A 27832-nucleotide genomic window follows, 5' to 3' on the forward strand; every position below is an offset into this window, starting at 1 on the left:
CGGGCGCTGGCGGGGGGGAGGCCGGCGGCCGGGGGTAGTGCCCGCTGTGCAGGAAGCTGTGCCCGCTGCCCCGCGGCGGCGCCGCCGCGCTGCCCGTCAACACCACGCTGGCGGAGGTGGTCAAGCTCTACCGGTCCGGCGCGGCAGGGGCCGCCAAGGCGGGGGAGGCAGAGCCGGGGCAGGGCCCTGGCCTGCTCTCCCCGCTGGCGCTCGGGGGAACCTGCCAGAAGCATCCGAGCCGGCTGGTGCAGCTGTACTGCCGGATGTGCCGCCAGGCGGGGTGCGGGCAGTGCGTCTCTGAGGAGCACCAAGGCATCTTCCACTCCGTCAACCTCATAGACACTGTGTACCAGGAGGAAAAAGTAAGCGCCGCGCCGGGGCTCCGGCTGGGGGCGGTCAGGCTCTCCCGCGGGGGATCCCACCGGCCCCGGGCTGCTCTTACTGGGCGACGCAGGGAGAAGCGCGGTGTGGCGGGCAGGCGAGAGGCAGCGAGGGGGTCTGCCGCTTGGAAGCGGGAGTCGGGATTTGTTTGCGGGCTACCGGGGTGTGCCTTCCCCTGCTGCCGTCAGACCTCCTCCGCCGCAGACAGGGCAGCGGGCGGTATCGCAGTATCCACAGAGCGGAACCCAGCTTACCAAAGCACCTGAGGAGTTGGGGTTGGTTGGGTTTCGGCTTTGTTTGGGTTTTTTTTAATATCGAGACTAGCAGTCTTTGCCGAAGAAACGCACCGATGCTAAGAGTTTATTGCATGTCTGGATCCAGTTTTTCCAAGTTCAGGAAGATGTTAGTCCTACTAACAAAAAAAAAACAACAAAAAAAAACCGCCCACAGATATTTTGTTTATAGGCTCTCTGAGCTGGCATAGGCAATTTGGGTCAGAGATAATTACATATTTAGAAATAGATGGTTTAGGTAAGTAATAAGTTCGTAAATGTAAAACCAAAATGCATTCCTGTTTGCATGAAGACAGCAACTGCCTGGCCTAATGGTTGGTTGGCAGCTTTGTAGTGGTAGTAGTTGTGGTTTTTGCCAAAATAGCTACCATCTGGGTAGAATGAGCCTTTCATGCCTTATGCAAATTGGGTGCAGGGCAGTGTGTCATACAGCAGTTCTGCTGTGCAGTAATTGAAACGACTGCAGGGCAGCGATGAAGAGTATAGGTATAGAAGTTTAAGTACCGCACTGACTATTCTTTAAGTCACAAGTTGCTTTTGCACTGATTTCCCTACTGCCTCTCCCATCACCAATTGCATGTCACTCAGGAAACCAGGGGAAAACAGTGTTTGCGCTAGACTCTCTATGTAAAACTTAGTGATACCGTAGTGAGGTAAAGGAGGAAAAAACCAGTGATAATCTTAGTTTAAAACCAAACAGAAATAACTCAGTTATGGACAGCTTTCTATTTTATCATTGAGGCATAAAAAAAAAGGCGATTATCACACAGTTGCTTGTCAGACTGGAATAACAGCATTAAAACTTACATTGTGATAGATGTCTGTGTGAGGTGAGAGGGTTTTTTTTAAAAAAAAAAACAACATTGTTTCCCTCAGCCTTTTTTTTTTTTAACTTGGAAATAGCCCTTTAGCCCTTCTAGCAATATGCATTGTAGGTGAGCCTAAAAATATTTTGCAAAATAGTGAAAGTAAGTTTGTGTACTGATCCAGGAAAGCATTAAATGTTGTGATGTTTTGAATCACAGCCTTTGTTTAATATGTTTTACAGCACATCCCATGATGTGATTCTAGATAACCACTGAAATGTATTTATTTTATGGAGTGGATAAAGCTGTATTAAGCGTTTCAATTGTCTTGCAGTTAACCTTCTTCAGCAGTCTGAAAAAAATGAGAATAATAAATGAGAAGCTGATGAATGAAATTTCAAGTCAACCAAATGATACGGACGTGAGTTACAGTTGCTGGATATTTTTTTTATATATATGAATGTATACTATAAAAATATTTTTAAATTATATTTTTATATATTATATAGAAATATATATTTTTTTATATATGTGTTTTTATTTCTCTTTCATGATAGGTTAATCACAACATGGAGTATACTAGTGCTCCTTGTGGCAGAGATGTGCTCTGAGCTTACTTGGGGAAGTGACTCCCATATAGACATCGTTACTGCATTTTCATCTGTTTTTATGTTCTTGTGCTTCTAGATGGTGCTGAACAGTGATGCAGAAATAATTGCACTGGAATTTGGAGAAATTTTCAAAACCCTGGAAATGAAGAAACGGCAATTGCTAGAAGATGTTGAAAATCAAAGAAGTAAAAAAGAGAAAGAATTTCAGATTTGGAAGAAAATGAAGGAAACTCACAAGAAGACCATTGAGAATTTTTTGAAGGATTGTGAAAAGCTTGTCCATGAGTGTGATCCTCAGCGTTTCCTGGAGGTGATGGCCTTTTAGTTATTATTTGATATCGGTTGTATAATGAACCTCAAATGTCATATAGAGCCTGCTATTTTGTAGATTATGATAATGACTGAATCAGGAAAAAGAAATTCAACAAATGAAAAATACAGACTAAAATTACTTAACACTTCATACCTTTTTTTATAGCAGTGCTTTTCATTTTAGAAAAGTTTGAAAAGCTTTCTTTGCAGCTTATCAGTTATATTTAGTGAATTCAGTAGACGCTTTTCTTCTTCACTGAAAACTAATGAAATTAATATTGACTGTGTAGCTGTTGCTCTAACACTTGCTGTATTATGCTGCCAGCTGTGAAAGTAAGCTACCTTGGTGCTGGATAGGGAGTTATTTACTAGTACTGCCTTCAAAATTCTCACATTTATTTGCTTTTTCATACTTATTTTCAAATGCTTTGTGTATTGAGCATTTCCATTGCATTTTTTAAGTTGCAAGACAATAAAAATGCTTTTTGGGTAAAGACTGGAGCCAGAATTGATAACTTGTCTGTGCTGCACAGTGGAGTACCATGTTGGGATACCTGACCTAAGGCGATTGTACTGATTTTAAAACCTACTGTAAACTTTGCACCGAGGTGTGCAATGGAGATAAATCAGCCTATTCAAAGCTGGCTTAGGTGCTTCTGACAGACGCTCTACTATGTAGTACATACACTTCTGTATACAAGACCCTGAAAGTCTTCCTCATAATGTTTAAGGGAACTGCACAGAAAAACACTGTTTCTGGTTTAGAGATAAATGCTAGAGGAACCCAAGACACAAGCTTAATCTTCACTGTTACCTAAACTAGTGTAGACCTTTTAATCTTGTTTATGTCAAACACTGTGGCTGCAGTTGTATGGAATTTAGGCAGATGGTAGATATGGGGCAAAGTACTTAAATAACTACTGAATTTTGTGTTTTCCTTAATTTCAAGGCTTATGCTTTCCTAAGAAACTACAGCATATTGCTGTTTTCTGCAGTGGGTCTTTTTGCTGCCTTCAGATAAATGAGAAGCTAAGAAAGTACTTAGAGGTTGACTAAGTTTCTGGTAACAACTCATTAAGGAAAATTTCACTTCTACCCAAAGTAAAAGCAACTCCCACTTTTGGAAGAAATATTCTGACTCCAGTGATGAGTATGCTTTAAACTTAGCACCTTCCCACCTGCCCCTCATAACGCTACACAACTTATTTCAGTGAGGTGGGTTTTTGTTGTTGTTTTAAGATTGCGTTCAGTGAGATCACCGGGTTTTTAAAAGGAGGCAGCTAGTCTATAATCCAGTCAGGTTTTTACTCCCATTCTTTGGGAAGTGTCACTTGACTACAGCGCAGTGCACTTCATACTGCCATTATCTGGCTGAATTAAAACTAAAAGACAGCTTTTTTTAATCTCAGTGTAATAGCATCTTGAGAACAGGTAGCAGAGGCTTCCCTCGCCAAGAAATACAGAACAGTCTTTCATTGGAATGTTTACAAATATCTGAACATCTGAAATGGATTAGATAACCATATGGGTCATGATTCATGATTTGAGTGCCTTCATTTGGCTCTGAAGGAGTTCTTTTTGTCTTTAACACAAAACATGACAAGATAAATCATTGTCCCAGACATACTTTTTTTTTTTTACATTTGTATGCTCTTTTTTTCTTTTTTTTTTTAATGTTAACAGGTTTATTTCCTATAGTCCTGTGAAATGAAGACAGGGAGTTCAATCTCTGAGTATTTTGATAAAGCAATAATCTCCTTCTTTTTAGAGTTGGAGGAAAACTCATTCATATCTTACAAATTCTTGTTTTATTTATAGGTGGCCTGTGGCTTGAATACAAGGTATATATATTTTTTTTCACGCTTTGTTAGTTCTCTAGTGTAATTTTAAGATTAAAAACTAAGAAAATAGTTTCTTTGGATATGGTCAGATATAGCAACTTAAAATGAAAATAGTATTTGGTAATTAAGACATTATAATGCTTTCAGATTTTTTGGATGCTCCATATTCCAAATTTTAGGCAAGGTGTCAAGAATTTTAGTGATGTACTGTCTGGGATTAGAGATAATAAATCTTTTGAATTGGCTCCCTGGCAAAAACTGAGTATAGGAATTCATTAATACATGGTGATTGGATATTTTTAGATATTTAAACTCAGGAACACTGAAGCATGCCTGAAGCTTTTACAAAAATCTTTAAGTCTAAGTGTGTGTACAGAGATTCTGCAGTATCTTCATTTTTGTGTTTGCAGTGCACATACCCTGTATGTTTTTTTTCTAAAGATTCTTAATTACATTTCTTATTGCTTTTTAAACAAAGTTTAAGAAAGAATATTGGAAATGGAGTTCTTTAAAATATGTTGTGGTTGAGACTAACATTAGCAATGCCCTCTGAAGAAAGAGTATAATTTAGATTCAGGTGTTGTACACTAAGAAAAGTGGGGGTGTTTTAATCTTTTTGCTGAACTACAGGCACTACTTATTGCAATTTCCATTGTGTATGAAACCTAATTCAAATGAATCGTCAAGTAGTAAGTTTTAAGAAAAAAAATCTAGGAAACTTGACATTTTATTGAGGACTTAACTTTTTCTGATATCTTCTCCCTTTTAGTGATTTCTTTTTAAAATTAATTTTTTTTGTATTCGGTAGGTGTAATTTAGTTGTTGGCATGTGAGCCTTAAGAAAAGTGTTTAAGATTGGGGGTTTTTTTTCCCTTTCCAGAATGAAAACTCAGCTTGACCTGATGAATATAGCATCCAGCTATGAAAAACCACCGGAATGTACTCAAAAGAAGATGGATATCAAACCTGTGGTTAATGAAATCTTGGCTTTGAAGTTAATGCCTGTTAATGTAGGCATTGTTAAAGGTAGGGAAGAAGGACTTAATATAGGACAAGATTCGGGGAATCACTCTAGCAACCTGCAATTTGTGGAACTGCTTGCTAATAAACAATCTGCATGGCGAAAGCATGCAAGAGTTCAGAAAGCATCTGAAGAAATTAATGGATGTTAAATTCATCGAGGGCTTTTAAATGCATTTTATGACTGTGCTTTCTCTACAAAGTCCCTAGGCTGTATTTTTGGAAGCTGGGAGAAGTATCATTATAATTTTCCTATACAACCAGTATCGTCACTGTCCGAAGTGTGTTGCTGAAGTAGATGGGCATTTGTTGTAGTGTAGTGTGAATGTTAACTACACTCTAATTAAATGCTTTTACCTCAAGGAGAAAGTGTTGGGTTTTGTATCAGGGCAGGAATCTCCAGGCATTTAGAAAACTTCTTGTGTGGGCCACTTGCTTTCTATCACAGAAGTTTCGACAAGTACTAGGGTCTCACTTAGGGCAATATACTTTTGTTCTTAATTGGAATCTGTGTTTAGATGCACAGGAACCTTTTGGTATTTTCCATACTTAATATGCTCTCCATTAGTATTCTTGTATTCTTTCTGATAGATCTACCTTCTGGAGGAAATGAGAGTTCAACAAAAAATATTCTATTTAAAAATAACATAAAGCAATGGCAGGACCAGAAGAATATACCCAACACATTTCTTGTAAGTTATTGACTATGGGGCTACAACACTGTACTGTTTTGTTTATTTTTTCTTATCAAAATAAACTATAATGTCTGCTGCAAAACATTTTTCAGCCTGTAGCAGGACAGGAGGAAGCACTAGCAGATGGTAGCAGGATCTGTACTCGCTTAATGTCAATATCAGAAATGTCAGCGTTTCAAAATATGAGTCATGAGGTATGATTGAACATCTGTTGTAAGTATGGCTAAGTTACTATTTGTTATGACACAACTTTCTAAATAAACTCTTACAATATTTTTCAGTTTTCTTAGTAGAAAGTTACCCTTCCAATTCTAGAATATAAATCTGACTAGGTTATTAAAGCTGTCAGGATTTTACTCTTCTTTTTTCTTCAGAAAGCTGGAACTTAATCTTACTACTGACTTCAAATACTTATTTTTATATTTTATTGTGGCTTTTTGAGTCACATCTGTAGCTTTGTAATCCAAACAAGCTTCCCTACTGCCTATTTGAAGAGGAAGTCATCTGCCTGTGTTCTGTTTTCTGAAGATAATAGAATTCACTCTTCTAAGACTAAATTCCTGATAATTTGACATGAAACTGAAACCAGTCTCTCTTTTTGTTTCATTTCCAATGAGCTAGTTATACAACTAGATTGTTTCACTCACTAGCAGTTCCATGTGGGTGGCTGAGTGAGTATTGTTCTGTACAGAATTATTCTAGTTACAGTTGGTGAAGCATGGCTGGCAGTAAATTGCATAATGTATGTTCTGAGAATGCCAATGGCAGATGATTAAATGAAGAAGTTGCTTAGGTCCTTTAATATAGAATTATTTTTCTTTTGCTGTATTATTTTGAAGAACATCTGTGGCTTATTGCCATTGAGAATACAATTTACATAGTTATTGTATCTAGTAAAAAAAAAAAAAAACTATGACCAGCTAAATTGGTTTCAGATGGTTATTTTTCATGACAACTTGAGAATTTGTCACTTACTGTCTAAGCTATTATTTTTAGTTATTTATGGTTTTGGCAGTGACTTTAAACAGTTTTCTGTAGTCTCCTGTTTCAAAACCTACTTTGTCATCAGGGTTCCATGTGTATCTTGTTCAATTATTTTTAAAGAACTTTTTTCCATAATGACTTGTGTTCTGTTGTCTTCTAGCAGCAATGGAAAAATACATCATAAATGCTATAGAATATATGAAAACTTTTCTTCAGTCTTAGGACCGTATGTGGGTTTTATAAACTCTGAATCCACGCACGCCATTTTACTTAACGGGATTCTTTGCTGTAATTGTAGGAGTTACGTTACAGATACTATATGGAACATCAGAAGCTCACCGATGAGTTCAAGACACAAACTTTACCTGCAGATAAAAAGTATAAATTTGTAACTCCTGAGGCTTTGAAGGATAGGTCCTCAGGAACTCCTTTTGTACCTTCACCTACCAAAGCAAATAACACAGATAAAGGAAAAACGGGAACCCTGCAAAGAGCAGATGGCTTTGAGAGAAGCTTTTCTGGAACCAGTAATCACAGCATCCCATCCACAAATATGAACTTTTCTGAAACAAATGGTGACTTAAAATTATTTCATGAGAGAAGTTCCCAGGAAGTAACCACTCCAGCCTTATCAGAAAACTCCGAAGACTTAGTAATTAAAGAAAAATTGCCAATGCAGGCATCGGCAGTTACTGTTTCCAATGAAATGGACACAAATTCTAGCACTTCATCTGGCTTAAAACCAGCAGCATCAGTAAATGTTACCGTTTCAAATTCAGTATTTCTAGATGTTTCTGCAGAGAGACTTTCTGCTTCACCTTTTGCTTTCAGTGCATGTAACAACTCATTACCCAGATTTATTAAAGATGCCAGTACATTTTCCTTCAAAAAGAAAGACAGGAAATATGTTTTCCCTCAATTTTATCTAGGAAAATGTGATCGTGCAGTTAAAACTGATAATGAGAATGAAAGCAAATTTAGAAAACATGGTCCTGTAACAAAAAACACAGTTTCTGATGCTTCAACCAGTCCTAATGTAGACTCAGCAGAAAGTGAGAAACCAGATTGTTCATTTCCCTTTGGCAATTCAGAAAGAGATTGTTTTGCAGGATTGGGAGTCAGCAATTCATTTAAGGTTTTACCATTATCCTCATTTTTTAGCCAATCTGAGAAGCCATTTGACAAAAGTACGTCATCTCACATGAGAGAAAAAACACTTTCTGCAAAGGAAACTGCAGAATATGGTACACAGAAACCAACTGTCTCATGGGAACAGAAAGCTAATGCCTCAGAATCCATCACAGCTGTAGCTTGCAGTACTTCAGAACCCAACACTGCAGCTGGGATAAATGATGTCTCAGAGTCCCCCCTTCTCCCCAGTAACTGTGTATTTTCCTTCAAAAATAACTGTTTCCAGTTGCCTTCAACAGTATTTTCATTTGGAAGTATTATCAGAAATACCTCTGATTCGCTGACTTCCTCTGTGTTTTTGTCTGGAAATAGTACTGAAAAAAAGGAAAAAGAGAAGATAAAATCTGACAAAACACCTCTAAATCTAGGGAAGCTTGTATCTTCACAGTGTGCAGAGCCTGCTTCTAGACATAGTCATCCAAAATGTGAAGGTTCATTCTTTCCTGTGAACTCATCTCAGAAAACTGAAAGCGCAGAAATGCTTGCTGATAGTAATTCTTCTTGTAGTCAGCCTTTTTGTTCAGTTTTCCTTCCTGTTAAATATGAGAACGCATCTTCCACTCAACTTATTATTACAACAACAAAACAAGAAACAAAGGTAAAAGATGAAGGAAGTGAAACTGTTGCTGAGAACAACCCTTCCTGTCCTGGGAGGGAAGATGAACCTGAGTCTGTACAGTTTCAGAATGCAGCTTGTTCTGTTCCTGGCACGTGCAATGATCCATCTTTAGGAGGTTCTGTGCTTACGGTAAATGAAGCAGGAGGAATGCCAAGTGACAGCGATTCTGACACTGAAGAGCTAAGTCAAACATCTATCTCTACTGATACCAGCAGTGCATCAGAATATTTTTCTGTTGCTGAAGACAAAATATCCACTAGAAGAAAATCAGAGACATGAAGAGAGAGTGAAATGGAAGATGACTATACTTAAATAAGCTGGAATTAAATAAATGCTACTTAACACATTAAAAAGTGGGGATACCTGTGATTTTACAGCTGTTGTTCTCCCTGATTCTTGCCAATTGAGGTACCTTTGTGTTAGAAACATGACTGCTTATCAGCAAGTACAATGTACTGAAGTTATTTTTATAGTGCAAACCCAAACTGAAGAAACAACCAAAAATGTCATGTCTTGTTAAAGACTCAAGTATGACCATGTATGCTGTATCTTTAAGAATGCAGACCACCTGAGAAGTACTGCTGGGGTGGGGGTGGGGGTGGGTGTGGGTGGGTGGTGGAGGACGGAGATGTCCCAGAAAGCAGGTTCAGTGAAGCCTCAGCAACAGGAAGCAGTATATTGCTGTTTTGGTACAGCAGCACTTGCACTAGGGTTAAATCAGAAAGTACAGACAATAGCATTCACCTCATAGGCAGGGAGGGAGGAGAGCCATGGGGAAAACAAAGGATGTTGAAGGGCATTACTGGAAATTGCTTTGTGTATCTCCCTTTTGCTGTTTTTCTTTTTTTCTGTGATGTATTTAATATATACTGAAGGTACAAGTTCTAGTGTAATTTCAATAATTTCTCTTGCACTTTTGAAATCGAAACACTACATCAATGTTCTTGTTATGCATTGCAGAAGGGTGTCAGCTGTGCTTCTGAACCGCTGCCTTTATGAAAAGTAACAGTCACAACTAATTTTCAGTTCCTCTTGGCAACAGTTTTGGAACCAGTGGACAGATACTAACTTGCTGTTTTGATGAAAGCATTAGGAGAATCTAGCTTTTAAAACACAAAAAATCTCCCTTTAAAATTTGTGTAATGACAGCAAAAAAGGAAAACAGCACTTCTCACTGATCCAGAACTCATTGAATTTTTAGTCTGTGAAATATGACATGAAGTGAGGATAAAAATACCATCTTTTTCTAATTTATTAACCTTTTTGTTGCATACAAGAGATAATTGTACTTTAGCTATTAGAATATGCAGACGGTAGTGCTATTTCAGATTAAAGCTTTATTTCATTTAGTGTTCACTCTCCAGCAGAAGCTGGTGCCAGATTTTAAATAAATGAATCTTGTGTTAGGTAGCTATGTCAACTGGCAAGTATTAGATCAGAGTGTTTAATATCCCTTCAGAATTTTTCACAGGCAACTAGATAGACATCTTTTAAAAAGAAAAAAAGATCCAAATTATCTTTGTAACTTCATAAGAGAAATATTACTTAAATTTAAATCTCTGCAAGGCTTACCAGTATACTTATTGTGACAGAATACTTAGAAATACTGTTCTTGGTTTAGGAAGTGATCTAATTTTAATTTGACTTGTGTTAAATTCTTGGCCTCAGTTTTTCTGTGGCAGTGCATTCCTCTAAATGTGCCGAAAAATAATTTTTAGAATTTATACAACTTACTAATCTTCCGTTTGCATTATAGTAAGGAAGGTGGCGAAAATTATCTTTATTGTTTTAGTTCTTTATGTTCATCTCTTAAGTTTTACTGTATTTCAGTTTTCCCCTAAGAATTGTTCTGCTTTTATCTCTAGGCATTCTTGTCATGTTCTTCTGTGTGTGTAGGAGAGAAGTGTTAAAAAGGTATTAAGTTAAATTATTGGAAGACAAAGGCTGACCATGATGATAATGGCAGGTGTGTAATGGATGGAGGTTGATCTCACTATAATGAAAGCAAGAAAAATGGAACAATTTTAGGGACACAGATAAGGCACCCATAAAACTTGTTGCCAGAAGGTTGTAGAAAATGTTTGTTTTCTGTTACAGTGACAAAGAAAAATAATTCCTAATGAGTTAGGGTTATTCAGAAACCCTAGTGAGTTTCTTAAAATTGCTTATTTTCTACGTATCTTCTGTTCATTTCTGTTACAGTGTTTCATGAGAGTTTGATAAAGTTAAGCTTTAAAGCAGATACATCAACTTCTAGTGAAAAGACACCATTATAGAATCATAAAGCAAATAGACTACAGTTTTTGAAAGCAGAAGTTGTTGGTGTGGGGGTTCAATACAGTCCTAGGACTGCTTTTCAAGAGTGGCAAGTTGTTGTCTAAGTGCATTATAATTCAGCATTAAGGTTTTACAAGGGAGATAAATGGTAAGCAGGACATTTTATTTACAATAGGTCGCAGTAAAATTATAGTCCACCCAGATACTAAATCAGTAGAATTACTGATGTTTCTGATATTTTCACAAGTTGATTCCTTGGTCTTTTTGACTTAAGCATTTGGTCATCTTTCACTATTGACTCCTTACTAAAAGCTGTAACAGGTGTGAGGTGCTTCTTGTATACATTATTAAAAGTGAAATGTTGACTGCTATTACTAATGCTTTAAGAGACACTACAGTCTTCAGCATATAAAATTAGTACCCTGTGACAGACCTAGAAAGTGTTTTTCACCCAGGATTTCATGGTTACTGGTCAAATAACTGAGAATACAATAGGAACAATTTCTGACTTTATTCCTTGGTCAATTAATTGTGTCTTAGCAAAAAAGGTTATTCCGTTTATACTGGGAAATGTGAACCTGGAAAGGTCTAAATGAAGTTACTTCTACCCTAGTTGAGGAACAGTTGTGCAAGATTTATCTACATATGGCATGGTTTGCCAGATAGTAAAGAATAATTTGAGTAAATTTTATTTTCCAAGCAGAGTTAAAACAGTCTTTTCTACCACTGGGTTTGATTTCTGTCATAATTTTGTTTCACATATTAAAAAACTGGAAGGAAAAAAGAGATTAAGTCAGTTGATGGTAGCTCAGCAGCACTACCTGACTACATAGAGGTTTTCCCCCCAATACCTCCTAGCGACATGTTGCATGTAGTTTAATGCTGCCTAAAGAGGTTTTTAAGTCAAAGACTTCATCAGTGATCATTTGATGAACACCAGAGCTAATTCGAAGAAATGGGGTTCTGAATTGTCCTTAATGCACATTTTGCTTATTATCAATAGCAAATAGTTTACATCACTATCTTGGTCATCATTATAAAATTGTGTGTGGCAATGAGGACTGTTGTCAAAGCCTAATTTTCTTAGGTTATCTAAACATTAGTATGTATGTATATATTTTTTCAGACTACAGTTAGACTAAAATGTATGTTAAACTGCAGAATTTTCAGGAATAGTACGAAAATACTGCTGAAAACTTTGTTCTTCCCAGCAAACCCCAAGCAAATCGTTAGGAAACATATTTTACTAAACACAATTTGTATTGCAAGGGAATTTTTGACAAGTATGCTAGAGGTGTCCTGGATCTTTCTGAGTCTTAAGGATACAGGAGGTGAAAAATGAAGCAATTCTATATATGGTTGGAACATTTTTATTAAGCAAATTTCATTGTACTGATATAAAATCCTCTTTATACTTAAAAATTTGTAGACTACAACTGCAGACTGGTTTAAAAACTTTTATAATGGTTCATGAAGGTACTACTTTATAACTTAATAGAAACCTTGGAAAATAATTAGAACAATTTATTTGATTATAGTTGCGAAAGTAATTGCTGAACATCCTTCACAAATGGGCTGAAAGTTACCAATGCTGTCCTACTAATCTCACCAGCTGTCAGAACTATGACATTTGCTCAGTATATTTGAGAGCTGTCTTAACATATATATTACTGCCTGAAAAAAGAAATGTGCAATTGAAAGATATGTGCAATTATCTAGTTTTGTAATCTAATAGAAACAATTATTTAGTTGCTAACATGTCAATGTGTAAAGGTTAATTTTATAAATTCAACTTTTTATTACTAATATTGGATATTACTAAAGCTTTATTATGAAATATATTTGATAACTCATACCTAGTCACTTCCTAACTTAAAAGGCAGCTGATCTGTGTGGTGAGAGTACTATGTGCTGCTGCTGCTGCTGCTTTCTTTTTGGTTTTTTTTTTCTTTTTTTTCTTCAGGTGCCACACTTCAGTTTCTTTTCATAGATTTCACCCAGTTGTTGAAATGCCAGTAGAACATTATCATTTGGATCATCACACAGTTCACTCAGCGATGTTCTGTTGTGTTTTTTTTTTTAAATAAAAAAAAAAAAAGCATTGTTTCATTTTAAGTTGCTTTAAAGATGAAATATGTATCTTGTATATTAAAAAGCACAAGTTTATCATACCCAATAGACTTAATGAGGAGTGAAAAATCCTTGAGTGCATAGTAAGCATCTCCTTCATTTAACCTAAAGAAAGAAAAAAAATTGAAATGGAAATGCACTATAACATACTGTTTCATCTTTAATAAACCCTGCCATGTAGGTTGGATAAGGATGCAGAGAACATATACCATGGCCTCAAACACTGACATACTAGTTCATGAGGATTACTGTAGAATAACTATAAGCTTAAAATAATTAATAATGCTGTAGGGACACATGTTTCTATAATTATACTAAACATATAAAAGACTTGTGAGTAATGTTTGGAAAGATAATTTATTAATATTATCTTGGGAACATGGTTTCAACTGTTTGAATAACTAACCTGTCTCAAGCTAAACTAGAACGCTATACTTCAGATGAATCTGCTGGCTAAATTGAGCAGGAGATAGTGTAAACTTTCTACAGATGATGAAGACCCTATATTTTGAAAAAAAGGACCACTGATTCCTGAAAAGCAACTTAATAAACTTGGTTTCTAGTAATTAAGAATACCACATTTAAAAAAAAATTACCATTAGTATTGTGTTGAAAATAATAGAATCATAGAATGGTTTGGGCTGGAAGGGACCTTTAAAGATCATCTAATCTAACCCCTCTGCTATGGGCAAGGACATGTTTCACTAGATCAACTTGATAGAATCAGAGTGTGATTCTATAATCAGTATATTTCCTCATCTCTTGATAATGTGGCATTAGTGCCAAACTCTGCTATTGTAATTACAACAGTGCATGGAATGTGTATTCTAATTTTTCTTATTAGAATCTGCTTTGAAGAGCTTACAAAAAAGCAGATACTGTCATATGCTCCCAACAGCACCTTCAGGGAGCAGAGTGAGGTGGTATTTCTCAGTCATAAATAAAAGTTACTGGCTATGAGCATGAAGACAAAATAAAGATACTTGCTAGAGTAGTTGGGAGAGGGAGCTTGTGGTTGAGCTTTTTTGAGCTGAGGCTGGGAGTAAAACAGGTATGTGAATGGCTTCGTTAAGACGTGCAAGCTATAAGTTTTGTAAAGAGATGGATTTAATGAACAAGATTATACAGGCCAGTGAGATTCAAAGGTGAAAATGATAATGATGAAAATGGCAAGACATCACATTTAGCAGGTGCATCTCTAAAAGATTGAAGAGGGCAACAGGGCTGTAAATGGTAAGAGCAAAAGAAAGACAATCTTAGCTTAGCTTCTGAGAAGAAACAGAAGGCTGATGCAGTTTGTAAGTTGCTTAGGAAGGTAAAAGTGTCAAAGATTGTTTGGAGCTCTGTCAAGCTTAAGAGCTTGACAGGCCCTTCAGAAGTCGGGGTTTTTTATTTAATCAAGGTTTTTTCACAATGAAAAAGATCAGGGAAATTGCTTAAATGAGGAAGGCAAAGGCAGTAGTCTGGATGATGGTAACATAGTAGCAGAGGGATGTCAAAAGTTTGATCAAATAATAAAGACAGAAACAGATTAGAAGAGGAAATCATGATCAGTGTTAAAACATACAGGCAAGAGAGTGTAAAAGAAAAGATTAAAGCTCCAGTTTTGGAAAATGTAGAGCATAAAGTGCTCCAGGAGGAAAGAAGAGAGGAAGACTGCATCTACCATGGGCTTAAACATGAAAATATGATGAGATACAGCAGTGGTCAGCCAGCTTCAGCACAGAGTTTTTGGTGGGTGGTGGGTTTTTTTCCTTTAAAGAGAGATGATAGTATGATTGAATTAGCAGGACAAGTTGCTAAATGCTTAGGAAAGATTAGGAAAAGGGGAGGTATTGAAGCAATACTGATACAAATACTGAATTACTGGCAAATTTTGCTTTGCTATTGTGAAAGTCAGGTTTCTATGGTGACAGTCTAACTGCACCAGAAGAGAGTTTGTGTTTTGGATGCCTGTCTCTTAACATTGATCATGAATTCCTTCTTTAATCTGTTTCAGTCTTCAGTATTTGACCAAGCTTTTGACATCTCTCTGCTACTATCTTTTAGACTACTGCATTGGGCTTCCTCATCTCAGGGACTTCCCTGATTTTTTCATTGTGGAAAAACCTTGATTAAGTAAAAAAAAATTGTGAAGAGCCTGTCAAAATAACCTGTATCACTGAAGTCAAGACTTCCCATTTGTGGTAATGTTTTGAATACCTGGCTAATATTTAACAGCCATTGCCATTGGACTTTAATTTAGCGTATGTTTTATTCTCATTAAAACATTCAATTAATCTAATCATATTTAACAGCTAATCCATCCTGAAGTTCTGGAGTGCGAAGGCTTTAAAAACAAAAAGATGTACTTATGTACCATATTGTAAACAATGCTGCTGTTTAACCATATTAAAAATGGTAGTATGTACCAGTTATCAGTTGTCAATGCAATCAAGGAACCATGCTTATAGAAGTCCAGTGCATATGCATTGAGTGGCCTCCTCCTTCCTTGATTATCATATTTGTTCAAGTAAAGCAGGGGGCAGTTTGTGACATTAATTCCAAGGGAACGTAAGACAGCCTAAAAAAAAAAATACATATAATTATCTGTTGAATAACTACTGTGGTTTTGTTCGTATGCCTATTTTGTCAAACCTAAACTTTCAGACCCACAGCTGGAAAGTTCCACATTTCTAATCCTGCCCAACTCCAAAAAAAAATCTGCACAAGTACCTGTAGACTGTAGATACAGGAGAGAGTTTGTTAGTAAAGTGATTTATGCTGCCAGTGCAGCTCTGGGACGTTTCTGAGTAAAGTTTGGCTAGGACACTGGATTTCTCTTGAGTTTTAGATGAGGATTTTTCCATATGCATATATCATGTATTCAGACTCTCTCACTGATGCTTTGAATCAACCTTAAGCATGGACCATTTTAAGGACAAAGATAAATTTCAAATCCCCAGTTATAGGAATTTAATTTTTTCTACGACAGAATTATGAGTCATGTGATAATTCCCTAATGCTACAAAGCCCATGTAGAAGACTGCAGGAAAATGCAAGCTGACAGTAAACATGTTGATGTATGTTACAATTAAGCTAATTCGTATGGTATCTAATGTAATCACTGAAATCCTACTTGAGAAGCAAATGATCAATGCAATAATGCATTCTTCTCCTAGGATCCTTGAGACTACTGTGTGATTGATTTAAAAAAAAAAAAAAGAAAAAGAAAACCTGATGTGGAGAAAACAAACTGGGGATATGGCTTGAATCTGAAATTTTAGAGTAATTTACTTGTCTTGGAGTCAAAAGGCAGAGAGGCGTTGCAAGAAAACAAACTACCAATTTTTTCCCTACATCCATCTATTCTGTGTTTCTTGCACTGTGATAATGTGGTGCTACTCAGTGCTGATTATTTTTTGTTGGGACACCTTTCAAATTGTTTCTCCTAAAGAGTGACACTTGAGCATAGTGCCATCATATTACACAGAGGCAAGAAGATTGTAAAAAAAAAAAATTTTTATTGAACTGTAATAAAATTCTGCCCTCCATGAAAAAATGACTTACTTTATTAATGACCTCCCCATGAAATAGGTCGTTATCAACCACTCCAGATAAACATGCAAAGGGTGAGATGGCAGATATACTTTTGGTGTTGTCCATCAGATAAGATGCTAGTTCAGAGCCATGCCAATTCTTAGATGTAAAATCTAGACAAGAAGTTTCAAATACAACATAAGCTATGCAGACACAAGCTCCCTTTCAGCAATCTGTTCTAAAGAAGAGAAATTTTCAGTTCAGTAGATAATGATAGGAAATAAGAGTTAATCTTCTAAACTTAAATCTTCCTTGATAGATGTTTCTTTTGTTTATAAGAACCTCTATGCAATTGATTATAGTATATAAGAAAAAGCTTCCTAGTGGTGAGAATAAGTACATCTCAATCCCCCCTTGCAACTTAAGCCTTTCTCCTTGACTCATCTGTAGCCACAATTGCTAACAGCATGAAGTTGTACCAAAACCAAAGGGAACGTTACTATCGGAAGACTCATTTTACCTCCATCTTTTATTCTGTCCTACGTTGAAGAAAACATTTTTTCAACCTCTATTCACAAGCCTTAATAGCTAGACATCTAATAATTTTTATTGCTATCCTCTGGACTCCCAGGCAACATTTTTCTTGAAGTGTGGAGGTCTAAAGAATGAATATTCTAACTGAGGCCCTGTTAGGGCTTACATATGTGAAGGTTAGTCACATACAAGCACTCTGCTTTATGCAACCCAGTATGAATTCCTGTTTTTACAACAGCATGGCATTTCAGTTGGCTTATGGTCTGCCTGTAACTTCAATCACTGTCTGTAAAAGACCTGTCTAGTTATTTCTAAATATCTCTGTACTTTTGATTTTCCTTTTCTAAATAGAAAATTATTCTTTCTTTCCAAATTATCAATGATACTTTCAATCCTTACGCTGCAACCTTTTCTGCTTTGTGTTATGGTAAGTATGCTGTAGTTAACACTGTTTATGGCATTCATAAAAAAAATCTGAGCAGTTTGACATAGTGGGGTTTTTTGCAGCCTCACCCCAAGTTATGGTAAGTAAGTACAAAAATCTCTGCCACCTCTTGAACTGCAGGTTCCTGCATTTCTTCTTCTGTAAATCTAAAGGAAAATGTTTCTTTCAAAGTAAAACACCTTCAGCAAAATGAGGAGAATGCAACCATATAACACCTTCCATTTAAACAAGAAACTTTACCATTCAAGTAGAATAGGAAATTCAATTTCCACAGCACACATCCTGAGTAAAATTAGCATTAGTAACACTAATATATATAAAGGAATATATATCCTGAAAATGCAAGACAGCCCATGCTTTCCTCTTCTCATTTGGAATTCCATTGTTCTGTGATTTACAGCTCTTCATTTCCTACATTTTTTAGGTAACATCAAGGTGTGGAGTCCCTCCATTGTTAAAATAAGCAATCTTAAATTGAATATGAAAAAATAGGATTTCATTATGGTGTTGCTAATGTTATACCATTATGCAGCACTTTCCAGTGCTCTGTACTAGAAATGGAAAACTGCTATTTACCATCTCAAGCCATATGTAGTATTCAGTCTTGTTTTGCATTCACCTTATCCGTTTATCTCCCCCAGTTGACATCCACTTTATACAGAACTTTCTATGATCCAGCTGTCACCATACTTGAAACTCAAAGTAGATGATAAGATATGGTAGCTTGTAAGGTGAACTGGGCTGGTTTTGGTTTTGGTTTCATTTGTACACAGAGACTAAAAATATCACTGTACCAGTGAAGGAAAAAAGGATGAATAAATACAGTTATCTGCTATAATTAAACTGCTTCCTTACTGCAAAAATAGTATTTTTGAAGGCATGTTATTTTTAGAGGAGCTAGGCAATGGCATAGTGGTATATTATATTGCTTTTATATCTCTCTTCAGGGAAGTAATATGAGATTATGTGGTAGTTAAATATTTTTCATCCAATGGCAATCATATTGCTTGGTAATTTTATAGTCATACCTTTTCATATTGCTTTGGTTATTGGACATCATTTATTGGCATAAGTAACTTAGTTGGTTTAACAAATAGTGCAAAGTTCTTTAATTGTTACTTCAATCTTAAGGCTGTTCAGATATTGAAAATCTAACCTTTGTAAGACTCTGAAGTGATTCAAGTATCAGGCATTTGAGGATCTGCAAATGCATTGATGATTAGATAAAAAGGCTTTTATTCAATAATTACACTTAATATTTTTTCCTTTTATAAAAAAGTCCCTTTTATTTTTATTTCCTCTACAAAATAATAAAAGAATAGCAACTAAAATGATCCTTTTCCTGTACAAAACTTCTACCATATACAATATAATCCATAATGCTTGTAGAACAAAAGTGAAATAGAAATTGTATCTCTCTATTAGTATGTCTGAAGTCACCATTTTTTTCTTTACAAAATAAGAATTAACCTAGATTTCCCAATACAATCAATTTCACAAATTATGAATATGCATTAATTTCTTACTTCCTACCTGTCTTTGACAGTGGAAGTCTGTATTCTTGTTCCATATCTGCCAGTTTGGCAGTTGTCAGAAGAAAATGAGCAAAATTTTCCTCTACTTTGGTGTTGTACTCATTTACAGCATCTGCAAAGTCTTCTGGCAGATCTTCTAGAAAGACCTGAAATAACATGCAGTTTATTGCTTAATTCAGGTAATTTCTCCAAAACTGTCAGTTCGACATTGGTGCATGCATAAAGTATTATACACACACAGCGTATTAGTAGAAAGAAGGAAAGAGTACAGCTCCAAACTTGTCAGACTGCCTGACGATCTAGAATTAAAGGATTTTAAAGATGAACATGAATTTCATGCAGAAAAAGACATGGAAGATAAAGAGTAAGTATAAAATTCCTAGATTTTTATTCACAGAGTACTTGGCAAACAGCTTTATTAAAGATAAAGCTAAAAAGGGACTTCTGAAGGACTGCCTTTCCTAGATCATGTTTTGCATATCTGGTGTTCAACAGGTTCCCTACCAACATGACAGACTGGTGCTTTGCTGCCATTAGCCACAGCAGTCCTGTAATTCCTCCTACATGACTAGCCATTCTTCAGAAATAAGTAACATTTTTCGTCTTGGAATGCTTGCTGGAAACTGGCCACATACACATCTTCATCTGGAAGAAGTTTCCTTTGTTGTTCCGGCCATAGCTGCATCCTCCAAAATTTTAAGGCTTTGCATAGAAGAGCCAACAAGAGCACATTATAAATGTTTCACTTTCTGCCTGTATCCATGGTGGGTTAACTTTGCGCGTTACTAATGTTAATGCTCATCCTGCTAATATTGTCCCATTTTTGGAAAAAGCCCTAGGCCTACAGTGTCATGTGCCACAGAGCATGCTGGTGTCTTTCTGGGTCATTGGTATGTGCCACAAAAAGCTACAGCTCCTTAGAAGGGAACAAAATTCTAGCAGAGTGAGGAGAAGTAAATTGCCATTTGGGAAAGAGATACTTGAGTACTATTGTATAAAGAAATGCTGTGTCATTTATACTTTCACATTTTGCAATATCATGACAGTAACTGTATAATCATCTGCCATCACTAAAACATACTTGAATAATCTGGTACTTTTCACTTAACCTGACACTCTAAATCAAGGCTTCTTTATTTTAATCCAGTAAGTACTTTTCATTATTCTAGCTACTTGTATTGCGTGTGGGTGGCAGGGTATTGTGGGGAGGGATGGGCTGGGTGCAGTCCAGGGCTGGCTGCTGTGAGAAGAGGCCAAGGGCTGCCCTGTGACAGACACAACCAGCTCCAATGGCCCCACCACATGACAGAGCTGAGCCCATCAGGCACAGGTGCAGCACCTCTGGGAAAACTTATTTAAGAAAGGGCAAAAATGTCATACAGGCAGAGTGAGAAGCAGCAGTGCTAACGCCGAGATCAGAGAAGGAGGGGGAGGAGATGCTCCAGGTGGTGAAGCAGAGATTCCCCTGCAGCCATCTCAGTGGAGAGGACCATGCCAGAGCAGATATCCACACTGCAGCCTGTGAAGGGCCCCACACCAGAGCAGCTGGATGTTTCCTCAAAGAACTACAGCCCATGGAGAGGCCACACTGGAGCATGTTTATTCTGAAGCACTGCAGCCCACAGAGAGGACTCACACTGGAGCAGGGGTGACATGTAAGGGGGAAGGAGCAGCAGAAAGAGCTGTTAAGAACTGCCCACAACAGCTTATTTCACATTTTCCATCAGCCCTGCACCACTTGGGGCCGGGGGGGAGGAGGTAAAGGAGTCAGGAATCAAGGAATAAAGTTGAGCATGGGGAAGGCAAGAAGAAGGGGAAAGTGGTGTTGAAATTTTTACTTTTTGTTTCTCACTACCAAAATCTATTTTAATTGGCACCAAATTAATTCAATTTTCCACAAGTTGAGGCTGTTTTGCCCATGATCATAACTGGTAAGCAATCTCCCTGTTTTTGTCTTGACCCACGAGCTTTTCCATCCTATTTCCTCCCCATCCTATTGAGATGGAGGAGTAAGAGAGCAGCTGGGTGGGCAGCCACCTGCTGGCCCACCAGGCTACTGTACATCCATAATGACACTAGTCTAACTGAGAAAAGGAAACAAGTTCATTGAAGTGGTACACAATGTAAGTTAAAGACCAATGATTTCTCTACCTTTGACTGGCAAAATGTGCATTTGTATTTCATTGAGCAGGCTGGAAGATATTTTCTCCCAAATAGGTTTGCTAGAATAAGCACTAGCTTTTCCAGGACATCGTCTGAAAAAACAGTTGAGCCTATGTCAAAACAGAAAGTACTAGGGTTAAACATGATAATGTAAAAAAAAAAAAATAAAAATTATTAAAACAAACAACTCCTACTCAGGAATTTCCTTCCCAGCTGCCGTTATCATGACAGAGGTTATGCAAAACTACGTTGGATAAAGATCAACTCATTACATACAAAAACCTCCAGTAGATAATTAAGCAACTAATAACATGTACAAATGAATATTGTATTCTTATATGTTCACATACTGTAGCATATCTCAGTGCACAGAATGGATTTGACTCATGTAATGAGACATTAGTAGTATATAACTTTTAAAAATTTGTTAATATTCAGAGTAGATTTGCTACATGTAATTCAAATCTTGCTCTGGAGTCAGAATTATTATTTTATCTATGTAGAGCATTCTTCTTTACCTCTTCAGTGTTTCACAAACAGTAAATTCAGGTTCGTGATACCAACATTGCAATGTGTGCCTTGGCTTTCTCAGACAGAAATATAAGCATATGCAGACTGTGTAGAGGCAGAGGCCAAGGATATGAGGATGAAGGCTAGGTAAGCAAAAGCTGGCAGGAGCAAGAAGGCACCTAGAAAGTTTCAGAACCATTGGGGTTACAGAGCTTGCCATACACTGCAATTAAGATGCATGGAATATTATTTACCTTTAATTGGCTGGCACAATTTGTGGAATAAACCTTTCACAAGAAAGCTTACGAAAACAAAATTTGAAGGTTCGTAATAGTACAAGTGTGTCACAAGTCCAGCAAAGCCTATGGGGTTACCTTCTTGATCCAAGTAGCCCTATTTAATTTAAAAGCAAAAAAAGCTTAGTTGTAAAAGATGAACTTGGATATAACAAAAATATAAAATGGTGGCATACAGAACAGTCCTTCAACCTAATGCATAGGTACCTATTGAGGCCATTCAATTTCCACTGAAAGGCAAAAATTTGTCCTTACTGAAAAACAAGTCACCAACTATTTGAGTGTTTCCATGGGAGATCTTCATTACCCTGTGCAAAGCATAGTTCTTGATTTCACAGTTTTAGAATGGATTTAGATCATGTTGCAAATGAAAAGTGCAGACAATCACCAAAGTAAGATTTGATGCAACTTTCATTAAAAAAACCTATGAACCCAAATGTTTGATGGGATAAAAGCACAGCAAGCAGTGATCTGTCAAATAAGTTGCTGCAAGATATTTGGGTGCTAGAAGCTTATATGGTTTCAAAAAAACAACAGGATAAGCTCACAGAATAAAACTCCATTAAAGGCCATAAATTATAGGACACCTCTCCTGTCAGAGATCACTCTGCATCACGCCCTGGGAGAAAGTAGGGAGTACCCAGAGAATCATCATTTTATGGTTGCCCTTTTTTTTCTTTATACAGTTCCCTGGGATAGTTATTGGAGACAGGATGCTAGGTATGTGGGCCAGGTTTTGTCCAGTTCTTATGCTAACTGTAACTTTTTGGAAACATTACTAATCTTTCTTGTACACTGATCAGACTCTTCTCTTCAATAGGAGTATCAGATTCTTGGTCTCACACACAAGGGACACTCAGCAGAGGAGGCAGAAATGTTGGTTTGGGCTTCTACTGGGAGCAGGACTGGGAAACCTGGGCATAGATGATTTGTTAATGTAATCATATTATTGGTGCCTCTTACTGCCTGTAGTCCTGAGCTGTAAGTCAAAATGGAGTCATGCATAAAAAATTTCCAAAATGGTATCCACCAAATTGAAACTATTACTATGGAGTGATACACCACTAATTTTCAGTCTTCTCTAAGACCTACTCCCTAAATTTTTGTTAGAGATATAATTTCTCCCAGCATTTTGGAAATCATGTCATCCTTAGTATGTTTTAAACCCCTATCATTTCACATGCATGTATCTTCATATACAATATAAATGCACAACTCTTACTTTTATATGATTGTAATCATATAGACCATACCATAAGATTTTTGCTATTGAATTTATTCCATAACAAAAGTAGATCAGAATTAACCTCAAACTTAAAGCACTCTATTTTTATCTGTTTCCTTAAATTTCTAACAGAAAGAAATAGCCCATTGTTATGGAATATTTTATATATTCTTTAAATGAAAGCACACTAACACAAACAAATGAGAATCTGTAGATTTAAGAACTACCCTTTATAAGAATGAATTAAAACCTACCTCTTTGATAAGAAATTGCAAGGAAAACATAAAATAAATTTTTAATATTTCAGCATTTCTTTCTTTTCTGAACGACATCAGTGAGTGCTTCAGCACTGACAGTGCCTGGTCAAACAAATGGGAGGGGGGGAAGAAGAAGAAATTAGAAATCCAAGGGAATGATGATATTGTAACAAGCAAAGAAATTTAATACCCAGCTTTTATGCTTTGTTTCATCAATTGGTTTTCAGGGTTAAAATGCTGGGTGCGGCTTATGTTGTATTTTTATGTAAATTGAATGCCTAACTCCTGGAAATGCTTGTGAAAAAATCTATCCTCTGTCTGTCAGATGTGCGCTCATTTTCTAAATTTATGCTGAGGTTTGTAAAGTTAATTACATAAAATTCATATAGAGAACTAAAAGACAAGGATTTAAATATAATTAAAACCAGGAATTTTTGAAATTACTCCTTACACTTTAATACCATTCTAATATCTAACACAGAAGTTTACCAATTTACTTTATCTTAAGAAGACTTAAGTCTGAATTCATTCAGTGAGTCCTTGAAAATAATGTCTCTATGCTGAAGTAGATGTAAAAAACAGATCATCTGGAAGTAAGAGTTCCTTAATAATTACGAGAGGAGATCTCTGACCAATTTGTAATCATAGTCATGGGTTTTTTACTTAAATCACTGCATTAAATAGCAAGAATAAGAATTCTTTGATTCCAGAGAGTTAGTATGCGGATTTAAACAAGCGAATAATATATAGAATTTTCTCATTGTTTCAACTGAAATAGCATTCCATAGTTCCCCTCTTCCCTATGGAAATGTATGTTCACATCTTTTCCTTAAATAAGGCTGAAATTTTAAATATTGGAAGACTTTCTCATTCTCCAAGTTAATGCAAATATTGCATAGAACAAGAGTCAGTAAAAATACCTTCCTGACTAGCACTCTTTCTGATGATAATATTTATTGCAAAGAATAAATGCATGAAAATTGACAGTAAAATACTGTGGAGAAGATGGCATGGGTACTAGAAGCAGTATAGCAGAGTATGCAACTTCATTTGGAGGCAGATTGCTTACTTATGAAGTGCATAACTTTCTGCTCATGTTAAGGAGACATTATAATTTAATTGCTGTTAAGAAAAAAATACTAAACCTTTGCTCTGGCATCTGCTTTGTCATCAGCCTTTGCAGCCAACAGCATGAGCCTCAATATTAAGGAAACAGTCAGAGGAAACTGGCCTTTCAACTGAGGTACATTGGATTTGATAAGTCTTTCAACTTTGGGCAGTGGGATATCATAGAAGAACACATTTCCAATCATATCTTGTCCCCGTCTTCCAGCACGTCCTGACATCTAAGAATAAAATATTTAATAATTACATCATTAAAATAACAACATTATTAATTCTTAAATAAAATATACCTAAGTTGTATATACTGGTACCATCTATACAGTCTTAATAAAGCACTTATGAAAAATTATCAAAATAATGTGTGCAAAATATGTTGTACCTCAAATACAGCTGGTTTAAAAATGTGGTGGGTTTATTTACTTTTTTAAAGATGAACTTCCAAATTTCATAGAACACCTAAACACTGGCCAGGATACTTACATTCTCTCACATGTCTTTTTAACATTTTATTTCTTCAAGGTAAGTTTTAACTTAGTTTACCTATACACCAACTTTGTTGTCAAGTTACATTTAGCTCTGAATTATTTGTGGGTACATTTGGGGCAGAGGTAGTCTCAGTATGAAGAAAGAGCAGAGAATATGAATAAGGAGTAGAGAGAAGCTTCCTAAGGGTATATTCCCTTGCTTGGATCACCTGTTCTTGGTCAGGTCCATTGTGACGACTTGCCCCTTGTACCAGATAACATGACAAAGCTGGAGTCATATCATTTATGTGCAGCAGAAGGGAGATGCACGTAGGTCCGGCTACTGCACAGATCCACTCACACTCTGACTCTGATTGCTACCTGCCAGGTGATGCCATCAGCTGTATCTGGCTTACATGGCCTCCTGAACCAGGGACAAACTGGCAGTACTTCATGAAAATACAGGTTTGAAAAGCAGCACAAGAGCAGGAAACAGGGGCTAATGAAGAGCTTAGAGTCTCTCAGCCCACCCAGTAAGTTGTGCCATGATGGAAGACATTCTGCTTTATTGCATTTGTAACCTCTTCTACACACTACTGTGTTGCATTCTGTGGAGTGCCACTTCCAAGATGGAAGGAACTCAAATGTCCCTATTAATCCAGTCAGCAATCTTTCTTGTCCTCATTACATACCCACTGTATGCTCTTATAGCATATTTTTCACACATTTGTAAAACCCTGGCTAGAACAACACAGCCTTTTTCTTTCCAGCTCCCATAACTGAAAGCCAAATCTATGCCTTTAATTCACTGAGCAATTGTAATGCTTTCATTGCTGAAATAGGTCTTTTGACTACATACATTATTTGTGGGTTGGCAGTTCTGAAACATTAGTAAAATCACCTTAGCTAAAACTATTATTGTCACCAAAATGAACAGCTAAAACTCAGAACATACCCAGAAGTATATGTAAAAGAAAAGACATTTTTTCTGAATTTGTGTGTGATGACAGCTACATGTGTGCTGTTCTTGTAATAAAAAGTAGGTGTTCTATTTCATACCTGTCTGTAATTTAGGGCATCTAAAAACACAGAATCTTCAGCAAAGACAACAGATTTGCACGGCATGTTGATTCCTAGAGCAAGTGTTGAAGTAGCTGTGACTACCTATAAAATATCAAACATGAGTATATCTATTAGAAATGGTAATATCCAATTTAAAAAAGACACCTGTAAAATCCAACTTAAATCAACAGGAATTTTACTATCATTTTTCATATAGCTAAACTTTAATCTGATGAATTTAACAGTGCTATGAACATACATGAATTCCACTCTATTGTAGTTCGTATAGCCATTACATATGTGTATTAAACTTTGTATCCTGAAAGTTTATACCACATCTTTTATGGAACACAATTGAAATAATACTGAAATTGAACACAAATTGAAATATTCTGTGAAGACAGTACAAAATATCATAATCCTATAGAGTTCATGTAACTAATGCTGTGGTAAAAGACAATGCAAATGTTTCTATAAATACATTAGTAACAAAAGGAAGGCTAAGGAGACTCTCCATCCTCTGTTGGATAAGGAGGGAAACATAGTGACAAAGGATGAGGAAAAGGCTGAGGTACTTAATGCCTTCTTTGCCTCAGTCTTTAACAGTAAGACCAGTTGTTCTCGGGGTACCCAGCTCCCTGAGCTGGAAGATGGGGAGCAGAATGAAGCCCCCATAATCCAAGGGGAAATTGTTAGTGACCTGCTGCACCACGTAGATACACAGAATTCTACGGGGCCAGATGGGATCCACCCAAGGGTACTGAGGGAGCTGGCAGAAGTGCTCACCCAAGCCACTTTCCATCATTTATCAGCAGTCCTGCCTAACCAGGGAGGTCCCAGTTAACCAGAGGTTAGCAAATGTGACGCCCATCTACAGGAAGGGCCAGAAGGAGGATCTGTGGAACTACAGGCCTGTCAGTCTGACCTTGGTGCCAGGGAAGGTTATGGAGATCACCCTGAGTGCCACTACGCAGCATGTACAGGACAACCAGGTGATCAGGCCCAGCCAGCATGAGTTTATGAAAGGCAGGTCCTGCTTGACTAACCTGATCTCCTTCTATGACAAGGTGATCTGCTTAGTGGATGAGGGAAAGGCTGTGGTTGTTGTCTACTAGACTTTACTAAAGTCTTTGACACTGTCTCCCACAGTATTCTCCTGGAGAAACTGGCTGCTCATGGCTTGGACAGGAGTACTCTTTGCTGGGTAAAACACTGGCTGAATGGCCAGGCCCAAAGAGTGGTGGTGAATGGAGTTAAATCCAGTTGGTGGCTGGTCAGAAGTGGTGTTCCCCAGGGCTCAGTATTGGGGCCAGTTCTGTTTAACATCTTTATCAATGATCTGGATGAGGGGATCGAGTGCACACTCAGTAAGTTTGCAGATGATACCAAGCTGGGTGGGATTATTGATCTGCTTGAGGGTAGGAAGACTCTACAGAGGGATCAGAACAAGCTGGATCGATAGGCCGAGGCCAACTGTATGAGGTTCAACAAGACCAAGTGCCAGGTCCTGCACTTGGGTCACAACAACCCCATGCAA

The 27832-nt window shown here is 37.0% G+C and overlaps 2 protein-coding genes across 10 annotated transcripts in view; one reads left to right on the forward strand and one right to left on the reverse strand.

Annotated features, from left to right (window-relative positions):
• The first annotated feature begins 89 nt into the window (after nt 1-89).
• LOC104833340 lies at nt 90-9326 on the forward strand. Of its 2 annotated transcripts, XM_010569929.1 has the most exons (8): nt 90-362; nt 1815-1901; nt 2168-2401; nt 4222-4244; nt 5125-5270; nt 5856-5956; nt 6052-6153; nt 7242-9326. In XM_010569929.1, the coding sequence occupies exons 1-8, from the start codon at nt 264-266 to the stop codon at nt 9030-9032; spliced, it is 2583 nt and encodes an 860-aa protein (XP_010568231.1). In that variant the 5' UTR covers nt 90-263; the 3' UTR covers nt 9033-9326. The 2 variants fall into 2 exon arrangements, with proteins under 2 accessions (XP_010568231.1, XP_010568232.1); XM_010569930.1 differs by lacking the exons at nt 90-362; nt 1815-1901; nt 4222-4244 and having other exon boundaries at nt 2284-2401.
• Nucleotides 9327-12384: 3058 nt separating this feature from the next.
• LOC104833341 (probable ATP-dependent RNA helicase DDX60) overlaps nt 12385-27832 on the reverse strand; it is a 45236-nt gene continuing 29788 nt past the window's right edge. For 2 of the 8 annotated variants that reach the window (XM_010569932.1, XM_010569931.1), the window contains 10 exons: nt 26293-26397; nt 24790-24990; nt 23642-23746; nt 22121-22259; nt 21345-21466; nt 19192-19339; nt 16710-16852; nt 15572-15723; nt 13203-13265; nt 12385-13092 (listed from right to left, as the gene is read on the reverse strand). In XM_010569932.1, the coding sequence (XP_010568234.1) occupies nt 12990-13092; nt 13203-13265; nt 15572-15723; nt 16710-16852; nt 19192-19339; nt 21345-21466; nt 22121-22259; nt 23642-23746; nt 24790-24990; nt 26293-26397 (1281 nt within the window). In that variant the 3' untranslated portion in view covers nt 12385-12989. Of the gene's footprint in view, nt 13093-13202; nt 13266-15571; nt 15724-16709; nt 16853-19191; nt 19340-21344; nt 21467-22120; nt 22260-23641; nt 23747-24789; nt 24991-26292; nt 26398-27832 lie in introns of those variants that run through there. The other 6 variants (XR_774507.1, XR_774508.1, XM_010569934.1 and 3 more) reach the window with 6 other exon arrangements.

The sequence above is a fragment of the Haliaeetus leucocephalus genome, unplaced genomic scaffold (assembly GCF_000737465.1).
Source record: "Haliaeetus leucocephalus isolate CR32 unplaced genomic scaffold, Haliaeetus_leucocephalus-4.0 Scaffold284, whole genome shotgun sequence".
NCBI lineage: Eukaryota > Metazoa > Chordata > Aves > Accipitriformes > Accipitridae > Haliaeetus > Haliaeetus leucocephalus.

Coding starts and splice junctions, on each gene's coding strand:
- LOC104833340 (XM_010569929.1), top strand. CDS start 264: ATGTGCCGCCAGGCGGGGTGCGGGCAGTGCGTCTCTGAGGAGCACCAA. Junction 363..1,814: donor CTGTGTACCAGGAGGAAAAA/GTAAGCGCCGCG, acceptor ATTGTCTTGCAG/TTAACCTTCTTCAGCAGTCT. Junction 6,154..7,241: donor TTCAAAATATGAGTCATGAG/GTATGATTGAAC, acceptor CTGTAATTGTAG/GAGTTACGTTACAGATACTA.